At 36.4% G+C, this 22,418-nt stretch overlaps 1 protein-coding gene across 1 annotated transcript in view; it reads left to right on the forward strand.

The window, feature by feature from the left end:
* Positions 1-22,418, forward strand: part of LOC149542461 (uncharacterized) — a 67,102-nt gene that overhangs the window by 37,526 nt on the left and 7,158 nt on the right. The window contains exon 2 of the mRNA XM_089797401.1: positions 5,036-5,186. Coding sequence (XP_089653527.1) covers positions 5,093-5,186 — 94 coding nt within the window. The 5' untranslated portion in view covers positions 5,036-5,092. The remainder of the gene's footprint in view (positions 1-5,035; positions 5,187-22,418) is intronic.

A 22,418-nucleotide genomic window follows, 5' to 3' on the forward strand; every position in this document is an offset into this window, starting at 1 on the left:
TTGCCTTATCTGCTTTGTCTTTAGGTATTGAGATGTCTGATTCAATGAATGATTCCAACTCTAGTTCTTCAAGGATTATTATAATACGAATTTTTCATGAGAAGAAATTTGTTGATCCTTCGAGTCTATCTTCAACTCTAACATTGTTAGACATTATATCTCTTTTAGTAGTCTCTCTACCAATTTGGCTCTGATACCATCTAAAGTTTAAGTATCTTTATTGGAGGAGACCAAACAATTGTATTTTCAGTTTTGAGATTACTTTGGTCCTTGAGAACCTTGAGTTTCTAATTTGAATACTTAACTTCTTCCTTCTTATGTGTATCTAATAATAATCACTACTAAAGTATGTGGGAAGATTTCCTGATATAATGATTCCTGTAATTACAATATATTCAATATATAATTTGTAGTATTCTGATTTAACCCAAGATCGATATGCCACTATTATTGATGATGATCTGCAGATTGAATAGAACACGTATATAATCATGTAGGGGCATGACCCTACGTGATCATGTCTCAACATTTATTTAACTGCACCGTATCATAACACTAAACAAAAATCACCCGATACTAATCGGTGTAAAAGATAAGACAAGACACCTGATACTAATCGGTGCATAAGACAAGGCAAGACGTCCGATACTAATCGGTGTGTAAGAACAAACATCTAACATAGTTAATAAGATCAAGATTCATGATCCCCAAATACCATATTATATATTAATGACAAGGCATTAATAAATAGACCCTCACCAATAATTAGTATTTTGCAATATAAGGTTATGACAGTATATATATATATAAAATGCATAAATACATATGAGTATGAATAATCAATACTTCATTATATAATTTATTTTAGATGTTTCAAGCTACTAAGAAGCTAACACTCTTAACAACTCCAAGATTTAACCTTGACAACCTTCTCTTCAAACTTGCAAAATGGGCACACCAAAATGAGAGAGCAAATGAGAAACAAAGTGACTGAAATGTTTTTTAATAGGCTCCTTTTAGGGTTAGGAAGAATAAGTTTTTGACTTTTTGACTTAAGTCGCCACAAGTCCACCCTGGTTGGCGGCAGGTCCCCATAGGGTCTGCGCCACAGACTGTGGGTTCGCATGGTTCCATGTTGGCACGAACTGTGCTAGACCCATAGTTCATGGCATAGACCTTGTGGGGACTTGCCACAAACCTTAAGGGAATCCAGACTAGCTATAGACTTGAACTTGGACACGCCTGACAGGGTTCGAACCTTGCATCCTAGATTTGAATTAATCTTTTTTGTGAAGGTTCCACTTGCATTCGTACTTTTTCCTAAATTTATCATGGTTTCCAGGTCCTACAAAGGTTGGGAGCTTTAATCACAACCATATATTACACATCTTATCATCCCAATATGTCATAGTGATTTTTGTTCTAGGTCGACATAGGATTCTTCTATTTACTGTCTCTACAATGAGCACATTTTTTAATTTATTAATTGCTCCTTTGTCATTTGCTTCTCTTTGAATAGCCTATGGTTTCTTTCCTTCCATAGTTCCCATATCATTATGGAAGGACTAATAGTCCATAGCATGTCGTTTATGCTATTTTTGTTTGTGTTGGGCAAAGCTTGAAAGATGCCTAATAAGTTATTAGGTCGGGCCGAAATCCAGCCCGTTTTACGACATAACCATTTCCAACATTCATTGGAATATTCACAATTAAGTAAGATGTGATCTGCATTTTCTTGTTCTTTTTCACAAAGGGGGCATATACTAGGTCCCTCGTATGCCATCTCAGTGACTCTATCAGCAGTGAGTATCTTTCTTTGTAAAATAATCCATGGAAAATGCCAGCCTTGGGGAGGCAGTTTTTGTCCCAGCACAGAGTTAAGGGTAGTTTAATTTTTGGTCTAAATTGTTTTTTGATTAGCAACCTGTACTCATCCTTGGTGTTATATTCACCTGAATTGGATCCATCCCAAACAAGCTTATCTTTGCCATTTTTCAATGCAATCCTTCTATTCTGGAGGGTTTTGCATAGCTTTTGTTTTTCTTCATCCAAGATATCAATGTTATGTAATGTTTTCCATTTCCAGCCCAAAGTAATATCATTATAGGGGGATTCTATAAAGTCCTTATGTTTTCTTTCTCACATGGTCTCCAAGATACCTTTAGAGATCTCAATATTATGCATTCCACCAATCACCTCATACCCTACCCAAGAGTCATCCCAAAATAATGCACCTCTCCCGTCTCCTAGGCTCCAGGTTAATCGTTCTCTTATGAGTTCCCTACAGTCCATCATAAAGTTCCAAATTCTGGATCCCCTTGGCGGATGTTGGCAGATCTTAAACAGTTTTATTGGCTCCAAGCACTTAGGTATTTATTTCTGAGTATTTTGACCCATTGTAAGTCTGGGTTGTTATACATTCTCCATATTAACTTGACACTGAATGCTTTACTTTGTTCTCTAATGTTTTTCAAACCTAGACCTCCTCCTTCCTTTGGTCTGCACACATTATCCCAAGCAATTAAAGCTAAGCTCTTTTTGTCTTCAGTAAGTTTTTATATTATATTTAAAGAATTAAATTTGTTCAATTATTACTTGTTAATTTACAAATAAAAAACAAGTAAATAATAACAAATATAAATTTTTAAATGATAGTTTTAATAAAAAAAATAAAGATTAATGAAATAATTTTTAAAAATATAAATTAAACGTGTTTAATGATAATTAATACAAATTTAAATAAAACTTTAAATGAACCTGAGACTACGTGTACCCTGGCAAACCCAGTGGTTGTGTGGGGCAGGGGAGTATACCCAGTAACTGAGTGTTGCTGAAAGGAGCTACTGACTAGGAATGTATTTAATTCTGTACGAGCAACTTGCAACTTCAGTGCTGGGCCTTGTGTGAATGGTCGAAGCAGCCTAGTAATCAGCATTCTGTTCCCTGCAGTATCTTATACACACAGATATGAATATGGCTATAATTCCTGCCCTTGAGTCTCACAACAAATGAAGAGCAATATGATGATCCAAATTACAAATCATTAGGGCCTAGAATGATACTGATGTGATTTGAATCACAAACATATCAAATAAAAATAAACAGTTTTTTTTTTCAAACAAGGATTGAAGCAAGGGTTTTCATCCACTAATCTACCAATGCAAATCAGGAGGTTTTGTCCCCCAATTCCAGATGTGGAGGGTTTTTATTCGTCAGGTTAGTTGAACCAAACTCCAATGCTCGAACAAGGAGTAGAAGTCAGATGATAGAATGGTTGATCGTTATGTTTCAACCTTGCTTGGCCTCTGTTGAACAGCTTTTTACGCGAGAGACGTAACTCTGTGAATTTCCTTCACGACGACCTTTGATATTTGAGAGAATTTTGTAAAATGAACTTTAATTAGATGCTATACTTATATGGTACGTTGTTAACTTTGCATGAGTCCCTTTTTATAATATATTTAAATAATTTAATTTCATTTCCTTAGTTTAAAATTCTTAAAACCCTTGGAATGTGTATGGTGGGTGTTCTGAGTATTTACATGGCTTGTTTATGAAAAAAAGGAGTGTTACATATCTGCATATAGAATTGGTTCTAGGGAGAAGGGTTACATCCCACCTCATACCATATGGCAGCAGCATTTAGATACAGTTGATTCTGGGGCCATAGAGGGTGATGGTCATCTCACCTATCACCATATGACAGTAGCTCTTAGAATCCCATGATAGATGCAGATTAATGTGCAGTGGATAATGTCATGCATTTTCATACTTAGAGCTAAATTTCCCAAATATTTGGAGCTTTTAAATAAGATTGGAGTCATACTCGAGTTTTGATATAGGTTACAAACTTTAACCTTGGATAGCAGGAGAAGTGAGATATGTCACCAGAGGTAGAAACATAGCTAGGAGCCTAGGACCATCCCAGGCTCATGATTGCCCACACTGCTTTCTTAAGGCATTGGAACAATGGCCACTAAGGATCCCAATGTGAGAGCACATTCTTGACTTGTAGCAACAAATGACTCAATGTGTTTGAATGAAATTCATTGTCAGGCCTTGTATGCAGATTACCAAACAGTGGATAAGGTCTGCATTCTAATAGTCAGCTAAAACTCCCAAATGTGTGGAGCCCTTAAATTAGTTTGAACTTCGGTGTCATACTCAAGTCTTGTGATATCTTATAAATTTTAATCCTAGATAGCACCAGGAGACAGATATTACTATCTCAGGCATAAGATCGTCACACAGCTTTCTTAGGGTATTGGAAATGATGGCCTCTTAGGATCTTAACGTGAGAGCATATTCTTGACTTGTAGCAACAAATGACCCAGTTTATTTATATAGCTATTTGGTACCCAGCTCATTCTTTGTCAGCCCTTGTACGGGATTCACTCCTAAGAGCATATATCGAGTTCTAGGCCATGGGTAGGTGGTCTGTTGGGAAGTGGAAGTACATGTAATATGGATAAGGCCTTTTTGCTTGCTATGCAGACAATTACTTCATTCTTATCTTCTTAACCTTGTTTGAGTAGTTTGTATAGCTTATATGTATTAACCATAGTTCCAAGAATCACGGCGATTCACACGATTCGGCGATTTGATTCAAGCCAAACGATTTTTTGTGAATCAGTGAATCAAATCAGCGATAAAGGGTTTATGAAATAAGTTACTCACTAAATTTCAAGGGTTTTTAAAATTTGCTGATTTGTGGCCGATTCGATTCCAATTCATGGCTGATTCACGATTTGATTCGGCCTTGCTGATTCTGATTCTTGTTACTTTGGTATTAACTTAGGAGAGGTATTATGGGCTGTACCAAAATTATAATTGCTTCTATCATATATTCTTAGTGTCTTTCAAGTTTCAACCCCTTGACTATGTCACTTGAGGCTGTTGCTAAAATTATAGACTATCTATTCCATAAACAGTGATTCAAGGTAAGCAGTTGATATATTAATGGTGCCACCTTCTTGTTTATTCTGTAGCTATTTTCATTGTGCATGACAGAAGGCTCTTCATTTTGTATTACCAGGTGCCCAGGAAATTTAGGCTGACAGATTCGTTTGAGCGTGTCTTGAAGACTGTTGCAATGGAGAAGAGAATATTGTGGGTTGCTTTTCTTGCATTTTACTTCTCATGGACAGCTGCAAATGCCAGGAAAATTGTAACGTTTGAGCATTCTGGTGAGTTTATAAATTTAATTTTCATTAATGCATATAATGATAATAACTTAATGTTGTTGTGAATTGTTGTTTGATTTGCAACTGTTTGTTTCTTTGCTAATCTGGCAATTTTATTGTTCTTGATGTGACCCAATGTTCTTGTTTTGTTTGCTTTTATTTTATTCACTACGATGTAATATTTAACATACACTTAAATGATAGGATGATATGCACGTGATAGTAAATTGAAAATAACTCATATAATTCTTCAGACTGATACTAATAGACATATAAAGTTATGATATATGTTAATTTTTTAGACCAGGAATGAAAATAAGTAGGAACAGAAACAATAATGAACACTAAGACACAACAATTTATCCTGGGAAAGCTCTCCACCTCGAGGGGAAAAACCCAGCCACACAACAAGTCTGAAATACAATATGCCCAAACACCAGGCTTAAAACTGAAGAAATATTCAAAAACACAATATCAATTGCCATCACCTAAGAATTACTCCTGACGAATATATAAAATTGCCTTGACCCATAATTATCTTGCCATTGCAAAGTGAAGACCCATTTGTTGTCTTTACTTTTCATTGTCTTGACTCTTCAATATCCACGCACGGTCTTTTCATTAGCCAATGCTGAAGACTACTCTGCATGATCTTCAAAAGATGTGATTCTTCATAGAAAGATTACTCATAAATGAAGACTCCTCTCAGCCTCACCATATTTAAGGACTAGATAATGCAGCATCAAGTATCTTAAATATAATGCCGATGCGATCACAGGCACAGAAATATCTCCCGCCGCTACCAAACTTTAACACTTCCTCTTAGCAAAGGAGATATCATCTGCAGATTTCATGTCATTGTGATAAACAATGGCTACACCCATGTGTGTCAAGAACAAAACTTTATCACTTGATATCGTCATCTCAACATGATGTTCACCATGGCAACTCTCTAAGAGTGAATTATACAAGAGCTGAGTCATGGAGTCTCTCACATGACATCCGCCATGGCTGCTTCTAGAGGGTGAACAAGGGCTTTCACCTCAAACTTCTCTCGTGGAGAAGAATGGATGAACAACAGCTTGCACCTCAAACTTCTCACAGATTAAAATGAATTAACAAGGGCTTGCACCTAACTTCTCTCATAGAGAGGATGCATTAACCAGGGCTTTCACCTCAAATTTCTCCGTCAGAGAAAAATGCATTAGAATACATAAAAGATCATTTGAAAACTAAGACTCCCTCTTAGTTGAGACTCCCTCTCAACAGGGGCAACATTTAATAGCTTTGATCACAATACTAGGAAATATGCTCCAATGTTTGACCAAGCAATGAGCTTTAGGGGCCACATTGCTACTTGAGCTTGCTGATCCTCTGCAAAGGACTTGGCACTCTCCCTATGCCACACAAGCTCCCTCTGAATCGTATTTCTTCGGATTTTGAAGAAACAAATCACAATGAAAAACTCAATAGTATCTTCCTCTTTAATAATGTTATGAGACACCAATTCAGTCCCATGGCTGCAAGCGGTGTCCCTATGTTCATTTCTACAGATTGCATGACTTTGCATGTGATCTCTCATCATCCCATTGCATCTTGATCAGTCTTCGAAGCATTTTTAGAGAGAGATTTACCATAGTTCATAGAATCAAATTATCCCGAAGAGAAATATACAAATCAATGCTAAAAGCATACATCATTTACTATTCCCTTTGTCATTGCATGAGTAAAATTCATGATCAGTATTCAAAGGTATAATCATAAAATACTTATCTCTTTATTGTTGATCAATTTAGCAAAACCCTTTCAGATTTTGATTGTCATATATCTTACAGTTCAATGGACCTGCTTGCTACAGCAATGGGTCTCTATAGCTTATCCAAGAATGTCTTAGGGAACAACATAACCACAGATATCCGACAAGTTATACAATCGCAAATGCTTGTAACCGAAAAAATATGCGTCATAGTGATCCTTGACCAGCACATGCATCAGTAACATTAATCAATGATAAATCACATGTATATCGAACAAAACTGTATTGCTCTTTAGTATGGCCTACAATACTCAGAAAAAGGTTATCATCAAGAATGTCACTGAGATACCCTTTGATCAATGCTGCTAACTGTTGTCCAATGCACAGAGGTGGCGTTACATTACCTTGACCAGCACTACAGACATGGACATGTGTCATTGTGATGCAGAACTGTTACACACAATGAGTCGCTTTAAATCCCATATGCTACACAATAGAAGGCCACTTGATTGACAACTTGGTTAACTGGACGATGCATGAAGCTGAGACTATTAGGCACACATGCAGACATCAATTACAAATCACATGTCCTTTCAACAGTTGACGATGAGAAAGAATGATTATATCGTTCTAAAAAATGATCACAACAAACTGCAGCAACTATGGTTGCCAGTATACTCTGCTAATAGAATTGGCAGACATGAACTCTAGCAATTATGGTAGCAACAAAATCATTTACAAAAATCCTATCAATACATATGGAAGCGAACCAAATGCTACAGTAAGCATACTGGAAAGATTGCAGTATGTTTGTTGGTGAAACCATGGCAGGTATTCAGAAAGAAAGACCATATACAAGGAAACACGGGTATCTGTGCAACACAGTAAACAGCGAAAATAGGAACCACTCTCTTGAGTAATAACTACTTCTGTCACTCTGATTGTAATATTCTCTGTTGTGATTATTCTAAATATATTCAGCTGGTTTACAAGTGCAGAAGTTTTTGTCAAACAGTTCACAAGCACATTAAAATGTTTCTATATCTATTGCTGTGTAGATGAAGTAAACTCTGATACAATCTCTGAATCAAAATACTGGATATCAACCTATGAGGAATTGGATCAGACAGTGTGCATTAGTTTTGGAAACACATTGGTATGACTGCTGTAGCAACCACAATAACTTCCACTCTATTTCATGTGTTGGATCATGGAATTTAACAATTAAGACAACCACAGTCGATGATGAACAATTAAGATCCTGTTAAATCAGGTATTACTTCAGTATTATGGGCTCCCAGCTATGAACATTTAGTCAAACAGTTTGAGAACAATATCCCTTCAGTCGACTTCCCACATTAATACGAACACATAAGCATGAGCTTGATCATTTACAATAACAGCTATAATATCACCTTGAATTCGCAGTTATATTAACAACTGTTACAAAGGGAGCAAGGAGTTTATCAAGGAAAAGAACGAGTGCACCTGTTCCAACCAAGACCTGCGGTAGCACTCCCAGTGAGTCATGACTGTGTCGATTGGTGGGGAATAATACAAACTTTATGTCTGGCCTGTGCGTGCTGCTTGATGCTAGTCGTGGGTGCCAAACGCTGATATTACACTCGAATGAAAAGACCCGACTCCAACTCACATAACCTGGCAGCTTCTATTGATTTCTTCTTTTCCTTACGTGCTGGAGACACCTGTGCGACCACGTTCTCCACTATGAATCTTCACTGTTTGAAACGCAGAACCTTCCTATACGCATGGCTATCAGACTGCTGACTTCGTGGAAGCCCTTCACCTGAATACGATGGTTGATATTCTCACGACTGACGTGAATATACTCAACCCTTCTTGCCGTTTAATCACCTGTGAGATTTCGCGTGTACATCCATCCAATACACGTTAACCCAGCTCTGTCCACGGCATCTTCTTAATGTGTTACGTTGCCACTAGACTGGTTATATATCTTACTGAGTTTAGGAAGGAAAAAACCTGTTACGGATTCTCAAACTGCTGATACCACTACTGTTAGCAAATAAATTCTAACTCCAGAAAAGCAATCAGATTGCCATCAAACTCCAGAATTGCAAACGAAATTAACTTACTATCCTGCCTGGGCTGATAAGCTAGCACTTAACACCATTCTCCTGCAACGTGAGGCACTGCTTGTCAACAATCATGCTTCCCAACATCCTAAATTCCAGTCGGTTCTCCTGGAGATTGCATAACTGTAAATTTTATATTGCAAAGATGGCAAAATACTGGGGCTACGTCCAGGCTCTGCCAATACTCGTAAGGGTTTTCGTCCTTAAGAAGTTCCAGTCACATTCAAGCAACCAGTTAGTTTATGAGCATTTAATGTCAATATTCTTATATGCTAATCACAATGCAAGCACGTGCATATATAGCTTTAGAATGAGGGAAAGTACAAAGTACAAAGAATGTGGGATTAAATGACATTTTTCGTCCTGTAGTCACTTAAAGCTATTATAAAGTAAATAACTTTAAAAACATTAAAGTGACTTAGCTCTGCTTCATTTAATAAAGTTCTGGAATAATTTAAATTAAATTCCTCATTGTGACTGGAAAGCATCTTGCGGAAAATTTGATATTAATCTATCCGGATGTGGAGATAGATTAATTCTGTCACCCGGAACTAACATCGAGAAGGGGACATGACACTGATCTGGATGTTGCTTAAACCTGCTCTGATACCATGTTATTGTTTTAGATGAGGAACAAATAAAGAAGAACATCAGAATTGAAGCAATACTGAACACTAAGACAAAACAATTTATCTCATGGAAACCCTCCAACTTGAGGGGAAAAACCCAGCTGCACAATAAAATCACTTTTATTCAATAATCATAAGTCTGAAATATAATATGCCCAAACAGTAGGCTCAAAACTAAAGAAATAGTCAGAAACATAATATCAATCTCCATCACCTATGAAATACTCCTGAAGATTATATAAAATTGCCTGGACCCTTCATTATCTCGCCGTTACAAAGTGAAGACCCATTCATTGTCCTGACCTTTCATTGCCTTGACTCTTCAATGTCTTGATGTATTGCAAGGCAGGATAATCCCCAAAGGAGATGTCCAAACCCCCAGCAAATAACCACACAGCGGAAACACAACAACAAGCAACAACAATGCAAGACAAATGCAAGATTTGATACCAATTCACAACTCTTTATTCATAGATATAACTGATTACAAGCAATATGCCCGACTGTAAGGCCTTTTGGGTTAGGGCCAAATACAAACAACAATTACAATACTAGTTTTGCAAGATCCCGCAAGATCCAATTACAAACCCAATCCCAACTAGTCCAGATATTCAACTAGATAAGAACACCAAGAAGAATCCACACTTGTACCCTCCGGTCCACCAGGCAATCCTTTGTTTCTCAAGCCGTAGCCTTAACTCTTCAAAATTCACATCTACACTTCATCCCCTTCTCAAAGCTGGAATGATCAACCTCTGCCCCGTCCTCCTCCTTGCCTAAAGACACTACAAGACCCCTTACTTATACCTAACTAAGCCATAAGTTGGTCCAGCTCATTACAAACTAAATTAAATCCCTTACATTAAATATAGGTCAAGCCACAAGTCGGCTACAACACTAAATTAAATACCCATACATAAATTAAATGCCAAAAGTTGGCTCACAGACAACTCAGCACTAACAGAAACCAAGACCAAGCCGAGCACTAGTAAATTTCTAAGCAAAGCCGAGCTCCATAGACCATGCCGAGCAACCACAAACCATGACGAGTTCTCAGACCATGCCAAGCTCCTTGTGTATGCCTAGCTCCTAGTGTATGCCAAACACTAGTATTTGCCAAGCTCCACAAACTTAACCAAAATCCCTCCAAACATGCAGGATTGCAAGCAAACCCAAGATGCTCTTGCCACAGATACCCCAGGTTCGAAAAGATGTTCTTAGAAGTTGAAAGAACATCTTTTGGGATTCAACACATAAATCCCAAACTGGTTCTTCACATACATATCCTCCAAGTCTTCAACTTGTACACTCTTTCCTTTGTTCGTCTGCTTCTTCATATCCATCTTAGGTGTGCTATAAGTCTACTTTCCACACTGATCTCCAACCTTCTCAGAATCTACCAACTCAACTCGACTGCCAATACTTAGGTTCCTCATGCCGAGCTCTTCATTCTGCAAAGGAATCAGGGAAAACTTCCTGCCACCTTTCTCAATAGTAAATACATTTTTGACACAATCATGCACAACCCTGCAATCATACTACCAAGCAACACAGGACAACTGTTCATGTCCACAATATCACACAACACACTACACCAAGCAACACAGGACAACTGTTCATGTCCACAATATCACACAACACTTGGTCCTTATACTGCCCAATTTGGAAATCAACAAGGCATTGCTCCCTCACTTCCGAAGTATGTTCACCTTGCAACCAGCCAATCCTATAAGGATAAGGATGTCTCACTCTCTTCAATCCAAGTTTCTCAACCATCTCCTTAGCAACAAGGTTATCAGTACTACCACCATCCACAATCACCTTGCAGACTTTACCACTAGACTTACAACAAGTCCTGAACAAACTAGTCCTCTGACAAGAAACCAATGTTCTCTCAACAAGCAGTACTCGCCGAGTCAGCAAAATTTCTCCTTGCTCAGGCAAACTGTCTTGAACTACAACATCATTCACAACAGAAGTTGTCCTACCAATTAGACATTCAAAAGATCTATGCCCTTCTTTACCACATCTGAAAAAATTACCTCTGAACTCACCTCTACCTGTCCTCCTTTTCTGATTAGCAAGTTTTGGTTCACCTTCAACACTCGGTTTAACTTGTGCCAAGCTATCCTGCTTCTCCTTCCCTCTAGCATTACTTTGACTTTTCATTTTCAACTTATCCTCTGCCTTCAGGGCATACTAATAAGCATCCTCAACTGAAGAAATACTCAGCATACCAACCTCATCCTGAATATTGAATCTCAAACCATTAATGTATTGAGCTACCTTTTCCTTTGACAATTCCCTATGACCAGACCGAATAGTCAACTTGAAGAACTCCTTAGTATAATCTTTCATAGTCATATCTTTTTGTTTTAGATTCTGCAATCTCTTAAACAACTCAAGTTCATAATCAACAGGAATGAACTTAGCCTGTAACTTAGTCACCATCAATCTCCATCTAGAGATCTTCATTTCACCTTCCTCTTCTCTGTCTTTTTGCAATTCTTTCCACCAAAGAGCAACATGTCCTTTCAACTTAGTTTGTGCCAACCTCACTCCGAGTGGATCCTCAATATCCTCAAGCTCAAAGTAGTCTTCCAATTCACCAATCCAATCAATCAGGTCTTTAGGAGTCAAAGTACTTGAAAAATTAGAAACCTCCACTTTATGCTTTAGCTTCAACTGAGATCCAAGTCTAGCAAACTGACCAGTCCTAGTTCCAATAGGTCTCTCCGCACGATCAATTCTGTTCTTACCACTAGATCCAACAACTTCAAAGTCTTCAGCAACTTCCTCATAACTTCCTTTAGTACCCACATGCCTAGGTATGCCACCAAAAGCACTTACAATTTCAACAATCATGTCACCCTTCATCAATGCAATCTCAGATCTGAACTCTGCTCTTATCTTCTCTGAGATCCTTTCTTCCACAGCATCACTAAGATCATCAATTCCCTTAGGGTCCAATCTTCTTGAAGGCATCTTCTAAATTTTTTGTAAACCCAAAGCAATATATCTACAAAGCCAAAAGATAAATCAGCCACTAGATCGACCTTCTCTGCAAATCTTGGTGCAAATTGCCTCAAATGGTGATCTGTCCACACTCAGAAACAACCTTCACTCAGATACCATCTGATGCAGTGCAAGGCAGGAGAATCCCCAAGGGAGATGTCCAAATCCCCAACAAATAACCACATAGCGGAAACACAACAACAAGCAACAATGAAAGACAAATGCAAGATTTGATACCAATTCACAACTCTTTATTCATAGATATAATTGATTACATGCAATATGCCTAGCTATAAGGCCTTCCAGGTTAGGTCCAAATACAAATAGCAATTACAATACCAGTTCTGCAAGATCCGCAAGATCCAATTACAAACCCAATCTTAGCTAGTCCAGATACTCAACTAGATAAGAACACCAAGAAGAATCCACACTTGTACCCTCAGGTGCAAATACAAACAACAATTTCAAACAACAATTACAATACCAGTTCTGCAAGATCCCACAAGATCTAGTTACAAACCCAATCCCAGCTAGTCCAGATACCCAACTGGATAAGAACACCAAGAAGAATCCACTCTTGTACCCTCAGGTCCACCAAGCAATCTTCTGTTTCTCAAGCCGTAGCCCTAGCTCTTCAAAATTTGCATCTACTCTTCATCCCCTTGTCAAAGCTGGAATGGTCAACCTCTGCCCCGTCCTCCTCCTTGCCTAAAGACACTACAAGACCCTTTACTTATACCTAACTAAGCCATAAGTCGGCCCAACTCATTACAAACTAAATTAAATCCCTTACATTAAATATAGGTCGAGTCACAAGTCGGCTACAACACTAATTTAAATACCCATGCATAAATTAAATGCCAAAGGTCGGCTCATAGACAATTCGGAACCAACAGAAACCAAGACCAAGCCAAGCACTAGTAAATTCTTAAGCAAAGCCGAGTTCCATAGACTATGTTGAGCAACCACAGACCATGTCGAGTTGCTAGACTCTACCAAGTTCTTAGACCATGCCGAGCTCGCATTGTATGCTGAACACCAGTATCTGCCAAGCGCCACAACACTTAGCCAAAATCTCTCCAAAAAGAAGGATTGCAAGCAAACCCAAGATGCTCCTGCATCATGCCCCTACTCTTCAATGTCCAGGCACAGTCTCTTCATTAACTAACGATGAAGACCATATGATCTTCAAAAGACATGGCTCTTCATATGAAAGATCATTCATAAATGAAGACTCTTTGCAACCTCATCATATTAAAGGATTAGATAATGCAGCAGTAGGTATCTCAAATGTAATGCTGATGCAATCACAGGCACACAAATATCTCCTGCAGCTACCAAATTTAACAATATATTGTTAGGGATAGGATGACTGATTACTCATAAATCAATTATGTATTGAAACCACAATATTAACATCATTTAAAAAAATATGTATTACACATATGTTTCCAATGTACATTTGCTTATATCACCTATTCTTGCAAACTGTTTCATTTGTGAAGATCAGCATGGCAGAACTGTGATAAAATAAACTATCCTTGCAGTAATGTGTGCACTATCTTTTGACTTATCTTTCCTAGAGGTTAGTTTTTTTGTGTACTAGCTAACTTGCTTTATTTTTAAACTTAGTTGACCGATTTTGTGATCTGCAACCTTAGAATGGCTAATAATGAAATTTTAGCTGCTTTTGAGTGAACGGTTGATCGATTCAGAAGTGAAATTTATTATCTAATAGACTAATAGCTATGGTGAGCCAACTTCAAAACTATAATTTCACCCAAACCACAAGTGAACATCTTTGCACAGATTGTGGCAATGTATGTGCAGTTCTGTCAAAATTCTCTTCATTTTATGGCTCAATTTCGTTGCTTAGGATATAAGCAGGTGTTGACTTCAAATTCAGACTAGAGTAATTACCTTGCAATTTGCGTCATAATGAATTCGTGATAATTTGTCATCTTAGATTTCCATGGGGTATGTTTTTAGGGATTGCATGGCATACATATTGTCTAATTGTTTTCATCTCTTTCGGTTTTTGTTCAATTAAAACGATGGCAATATTGAAAATAACCATTTGGTCTTCCCCTCTCAGTATAGTATAAAGATTTACATTTCTTGATTGAGGATTTTCTATTGTGTTCCTTCAAGTTACCTGAGTGGAAGAATGAAACCTATTTAAATAACATAAACTGTAGCGCCCTCTTTCTAAAAAAATTAATAATAAATAAGTAAACAAATAACAGCACTAAAATATTAATAGAATAATAATTGAATAAGTAATAATAAAGCCAAATATAAAAATAAATAAATAATAATATTTTAAAATAATATAATGACGAGATATAAAAGTCCCAAGTATAAGTGATAATCTTGGGTAGAGAAAATAGCACTTAACATAAAACATTGATATATAAATAAGATCAATGTATGCCCAACTTATGAGACAAATAGTTGACTCAATTATGAGACATGAGTCGATTATGAGCAGTGATATACTATGCACACGCAAGGTAATGGGCATTGAACAGATCCTATATGAAATAGAGCAAAGACAGCTAGATGTGGGAAACTTAATCTATTAGTTTCTCCCAAATGCTCAACAGCTCGTATTTCCATAGGCATGTGGTTACACCTGTTATGCAACATATTTAAACGCTACATTCCTTCACGTTGTTACCTTTATTTCTCATTCCCTCTTGGAACTAGATACATTTAATATGCTCATAGGTATGTTGTGAATACTTGTAGTTCAATACATCTCTTACCAATACTTGTCTTATTTCTGTTGTCAAAACATTCTCATACAGTTAACTTCCCCAAGAAATCAGGGCATAGGAACGGAAAAAGATGTCCATGATATTAATGGTTAGGGATTGTGCGAGTGACTATCAAATCAGTTTTATTAAACATGCCACTTAATAATAGAAAAACTTTATTTAAATTGCTGTCTGTGAAAGGAGTTACCAAACACGATTCATTAATTTCCAAGGATTGGTTATTGAAGAGGTAGGAGGCCTGCAAAGTTCCTAGACTCGGACTTAGTGAGAATGGCTCGACAAAACGTAAAAACCCTTGAAATTTTGAGATTTTTAAGGATTTGAAATTTGTTTCATGCACCTATTATTGAATAAAGTTTCAAGACACTGTAACATCATCAAATAGAATTTAATTTGATCACATGCGTGAACATACATCCATCACATAAGTACAAATGTAAGTTGTAGCTGAAGGAAATAGCAAACATGGATAAATAGAAATATGAATATTTGTCAAATATATATATAATCCATGAAATCCATGACATCAAATGTTCCCAAACATGTGTGAACAAAAATGTGCCCAAGGCTTCGGCTCAGGCATAACCTCAGCCTATGAGCAGCCTATGTCCATCTCTTACAAATGCGTATAAGGTAGGTCGTGGATGATTGAACAACTCTAGTCTGTGCCTGTGAGATGCCACTCGACCAACATCAATTGTGCTTGATCATGCTCAATTGTCCTTTGCCATGGCCACAACCTCAACCTCTTTATATCCACTCAAGACCCTCAGTAGTGAAGACATGATCGATAGACTCAATGAGCCACCTAGATTCTAGATCGACTTCCTCTAGCATGATCGGAAAGGAGTCACTATCCAACATTTGTCTAGTTCTAAGACAAATGTTGTTATGACAAAGACTAGATCATTCAACCTCTCGACAGTTAATTATGCCTCTTCTAGTAGATTTGCTTAATTATACTGTAGTTGCAGTCACATCCTAAAGTGCTGCATGGCTCAGTGTGTGAATGATAATTTCTCGAAGGTGTGGGGCTATAGGCTCAAACATATGCCACCATCTATCTAAATAAGGAAAAGAAAAAAAGTCACTCATTTTGAACTTTCAGGCTAGATTATAAAATTAAGGTGCACAAATTTAAGAATCTTAATATACATGTCTACTTGGATGCAATTTTGTTCTAGTATTTGTGCACATTTGGCTTTTGAAAATCACCTATGTTGCATTTCTAGATTAAAAAATTAAAGTGCACAAACTTAAGAATCTTAATATATAAGTCTACCTGGATGCAATTTTGTTTGAGCGTCTTTGCACATTTGGCTTTTGAAAATCGCCCTTGTTGCATTATCAAATGCATCCAACTTGCGTAGTTTAGTTGTAGTATCAATAGACATCTACTATACCATTGAATATAGGCCAATAAGAACCTCCTCATTTGCCTTGAAATCATTGTAGAAATACAATGTCAAATTGAGGTAATGAGATGTTGCATGGATGGAATGGTGAAATTGGTTATGCCATCTCCTATCAATTATCTCCAAAATGGGACCATACTTATCCTAAATTCCTCCATATCGTGATCTAAGGGTCTCCTCAGCCCTATTTGTAATGCCCCCACTATTAGGGTTACAAAAATTTGCAAAGTAATTGTTAGAATCATAAGAATAACAAATATTATTATACTATAGTTCCCTCTATCTTAACCCCAACCTTAAAGACGTCTCCACATTGAGTCTTCTAACTCTTGCTTATTCAACCGTCTTCTCGGGAGTGCACCCCTTAAGTTTGCTCTTGGACAAGACATCCTCTATTCAAGGCCAAACATATATGCATATGTTGACATCATTATAATATTGTGGCCATTATCCATTTCTCATCTAGTCATTCGTACAAGGTTACTCATCTCTCACACTGGTGCGATAGCCATTCATGTGAGGATCTCACTTCGTGCATCGGCACTATGAGGTTCCATTTATTACTCATCTATCCATTCATACAGGGTTATTCATCTCTCACATTGTTACGATAGTTATTCATACGAGGATCTCACTTCCTACATTGGCACTATGAGGTTCCGTTTATTACTCATCTAGCCATTCATACAGGGTTACTCATCTCTCGCACTGGTGTGTGAGCCATTTTTATGAGGATTGCACTAACCTCTTGTACTGACACTATGAAAATCTTAAACAAGTGCTTTGAGCCATAAGAAATCCTACTAATATTTTTCAATATAACAATACATTCTTTATATTTAACCAATATTATATTAAATTATTAAATATCATTTTAAATGAATAATTTCAAATGCAATTATAAATATAGAAATACAAATAATATATATTTACCATATTTTTGTATGTAACACACACACACAATTTAATACTTGTCTATAAAAAAAGAACAGGTATGAAATGGATATTAACACATTATATTTACCTTCCTTACCTTAGCTGTAATTTATATTTCTCTTTCCTTCCATGTGGACACTTTCTTGAAATCTGATTTGTTCCTCTTATATTTATGGCTCCTCAAGGGTATATCTTTATTTTTTTACGTTGGACATACTTTAGACTGACCATTTTTGCTGGTCTATTATATGCAAATTATTTTCTTTTTCATATTTCCTCCCGATTTTTCAAGCATTTGATGTCCCCTTTTATTTCTTCCGTTCAATGTCAATGGTGGGTCCCCGCCTTTTGTCTTCTCTTGGTCCATCTATCTCATCAACTATGTGATTGGTATGGTATTTATATAGTACCTCTTTCACTTAATGGGTCGCGCCTTTTTGTCATTCAGCGTTGGTTGGTTATTGTGTTTAATGGTTAAGTGATTAGTATGTTTACATAGTAGATGTCCTTAGGAATATGGGTTTTAGCATAATAAGTATGGATTTAGTAATATATTTGGGGATACATTATCTTTATATCAAACCTCAAAAATATTCGTCAATTATATTGGCAATTTTTGTATGTAATATTAATACTTATTTTACTTTTTATTGATGTCTATATATATGTATTTATTAAGTAATTCAATTAGCAATTATATATACATTCTTTTAATTAAATGTGAATATTAGATTCTGATATTAGAGGGATGTTACACTATCCATGCCCTCGTATATGTAGCCCATAGAGGGCTTTCCCCCATCAACAACTTGTATGAGAACTACCAGGGGCTTAGTGACTTGCAAATATTGTTAAACAAAAATAGTTGAGTCACAAGTGTGCATACAAAACAAAAATATGTATACAAAACTATGTTCCACGATGTTTCGGGGACAAGGACAAGAGGACAATAGGGGAGGTGTTTCCGTAGGAGCCAAAAATAGGGGATGACATGATAAAAAATTTCAATATATATGCTATTTAATTTTTTAAAAAAAATAGATTAATATATTTTGGACAGTGAGAGGGCAAAAGAGAGAGATATGCTGATAATTGATTAATAACAAGATAGTATGCAAATAAATCACCAATTCGTGAGTTACAACAGTAGTTTAACAACTTAAATGATAATAGAAGTACAAATCAGTATAACAGTTGCAAACAAAACAAAAATATGCATACAAAACTATGTTCCATGATGTTTGGGGGACAAGGACAAGGGGACAACAGGGGAGGTGTTTCCAGAGGAGCCAAAAATAGGGGATGAAAGGATATAAAATTTCAATATATATGCTATTTAAGTTTTTGAAAAATAAATAGATTAATATATTTTGGACAGTGAGAGGGCAAAAGAAAGAGATATGCCAATAATTGATTAATAACAAGATAGTATGTAAATAAATCACCAATTCGTGAGTTACAACAGTAGTTTAACAACTTAAATGATAATAGAAAAGTATAAATCAGTATAACAGCATTATCACAATAGTCTCCAACATCAAAACTATGGCCTATCAATACAAATATCGAAATCAAAATGTCTTAAACATGTCTAAAAGTCTCGAGAGTCCAACATTTAATTATTAATATATTTTAATATATAAAATTTAAACATTTAATCATTGTTGAATATTTGATCACAAATTTTATTGTCGCTTACACAAATTTGAGCTTTTGTGGGTCCCACATTTTCAATTTTGCCATTTAAAAAAAAAAAGTGTTTTTATTTAATTTTTAATGTCCAAAACCATTTGAATATTTTGGGGATGGTTATTTGTTTCGGGGATGGATCGGGGAAGTTTCGACCATCCCTTAGGCATTCCAGGGATGGATCGACGCGTCCAAATGTTAGGGATGTTTCTTGCAACTTCTTGCTGTTTTTAAAAAATAGGGACAAGGGGATGCCCTCTTTTCATCCCATCATCCCTAAAACGTTTTCGAGACAGAAACAAGTTCCCTTGGAATAGGAAGTGCATTTCTGTGTAACATAGATATCAAATTATAAAAAGTAAACACTAAATATTAAATTGTAATAAATACACTTGCATGATCTTTGCAAAAGTGGTCCAAAAACTTGCCTTATTAACGATGCGATCTACCGCATTTGTCCTTGTAGTGGCCGTAGCATAGGATGAGGAACTCTAGTCGTCACCAGCAAACATGCGCCTCACAATCACCTTTGATTTCATCAAGGATTTTAGTGTGATAAAATTAGAGGTGAATCTTGCCAGGACGAGCCAACTCCTTCTACCCTGTGTACAACCTCATTATGCTAGAGACCAATGCATGATTGTAGATAAACTTGCAAATGTTTTGGGCCCTATCAACACATTTTTTTACCCATTCAAGCTTACCAATATCCTCTAATATGAGGTCAAGGCAATGGGCAACACATGGAAACCTTTTATTTTGGGTGCCTCACCATCAAAAGTCTACCTATAACAACATGCGGCATTCTTTGTCACCACGTGCACCACATTTTCTTCCCCCTCCTCATTTATGAATTCCTCAATAACCTGACATAAGTATGTGACATTTTTCACATGTGAGGAAACAACAATGGTCTTAACTAACATGGTGGATCCTGATAATAAAGAAAAATAATGATGAATGATCAATCAATAAATCATAAATTACAAAATTCAAATATTAATCACTAAATAAAAATAAATTTATTCAATGCATTTTGGGAAGAAAGATGATCAATCACCTCTGCAAGAAACAAGAATATATTAGTGTTTTATTCCTCCTATGGACCAACCATATGTCATGATAGTGTAACCTTTTTTGCTCCAAGACAGTTGCTGGCCTTCTAGCTTAACTTTGATATCATCAACCATATTTAACAAGAGGGGGCCACTTGACTCAGCATCAATAGGGGCTTTAAACCCCGCCTCACAAATGATTATAGCAACTATCATGCCTTGCCAATAAGGACATCTCTCAAATAGATTAAATAAGTATGTGTTGGAAAATTATAACAATTCATTACAAGTAATCATTAGATAAAGCAAAGTTCAACTTCAAACTATAAATTTAAAATTGAAATTTAAAGCAATCAAATAAAAAAGAACTACCTGGCTGCAATAAGTGAAATGTTGCAAAAGTATTAAAATTTGCAAATTGATTTTTTTGCAGCATCATGAACCTCTTTGTTCCAACCCATGCTCTCGAGTGAGGGCTATGACCAGGAGTAGTGTGTGGCAAAAAATAGTTGTACAACCCAAATTTCCAGACCCTAGGATCAAAGCTAATTGTGCCACTAGAAGGAACAAACGTAAAAGCACTAGCATTCGTAGAAGCACTAGGATGAAAGGGAGGCATGGAAGAATCCTCTCCAACACAACCTGCTGATGCGGATATGGATGTAGGTGAATGGGAACCAATATGAGATAACTCTTTCAATTACCTCTTCTTTGTTTCCTTATTTTGTTTAAATGTTTCTAATTGGACATAACAAAAATGAACTGCCTTAGGAGTTGTTAACTTACATGGCTTAGTATCATGGCCACATATACAAACAATATGATATTTAAGTCTATTGTGCCACCATGATTATTTTCTTTACAAAACATGCATTTGTTCTACGAGGAGATTTTTCAGTATATTTCCAAACCTCATCCTTTTGACCATATCTCTTAGTGTTAGTTTGTTGAGGATTAGGAACCGTTGTAAAAAAAATCTTTCCAAAATGTGCAAGCTGCTGCAAAGACAAGTTTACAAACAAATTACCATGTGTGCATTTTGTTTTATAAAATAATCGAAAAACTAGCAATCCCTGCATTTGTGCACTATTCGAGCACTCAAACTCAACAAACTCATTTATAACTACATCCTCCACACTAGGATTAGGGAATAGTCCAGCAAATGCTAGCTTATACCCTTCATTGACTTCCACATCTCCATCTTGTGCATCTGCAGACCTCTTTAGCAAACAAAGGACCTTGGTGGTGTAATTTGGGATCAATGCAAAACCGAGATTCAACAAGGTGGTCATCTTATTCCACCCTTCAATATGAACAGGTCACCCCTATTTGAAGAAAATTTCTTTAGGTTTTTACTCATTCATGATCGTCATCCTCTCAATCTTTGACTTAATGCCATCTTTTAACCTCTCCTAACCTTGGGTATTCATTTTAGAAAAACAAATCATACTCATTATGGGCCTGATGAAACTCAGAAAATACTCCACATTATCCCACCAAGTGTCATCTAGGATCACTTGTGTAACAATCATTGCTCTTTTACTATTGGATTGCCTCTGTATGGTGCTCAAAAGTGTCACTTGCATCTTCATAAGTTATCTGAAGATGGCTGTGCTGGAGGTAGATCAAGTCTTAACAACTTATTTAAAACAAAGTAAAATAAAACAAAGAAGAAAACATTCTTCAATATAAATAAATAATTTTTTAAAATGAAGTAAAATTGCATTGTTATACAGTTCACTTATCTTCAGTAGCTCCAATTTAGAATGATCTAAATATAGCCTGTGATATGTGGGTGGTGATGAACATTTGGATCTCTCCAGCCTCAACATGCATTTGTTTGATC

The sequence above is a fragment of the Cupressus sempervirens genome, chromosome 8 (genome assembly GCF_028749045.1).
Source record: "Cupressus sempervirens isolate cs-2001-9-10 chromosome 8, ASM2874904v1, whole genome shotgun sequence".
In the NCBI taxonomy this organism is placed as follows: Eukaryota; Viridiplantae; Streptophyta; class Pinopsida; order Cupressales; family Cupressaceae; genus Cupressus; species Cupressus sempervirens.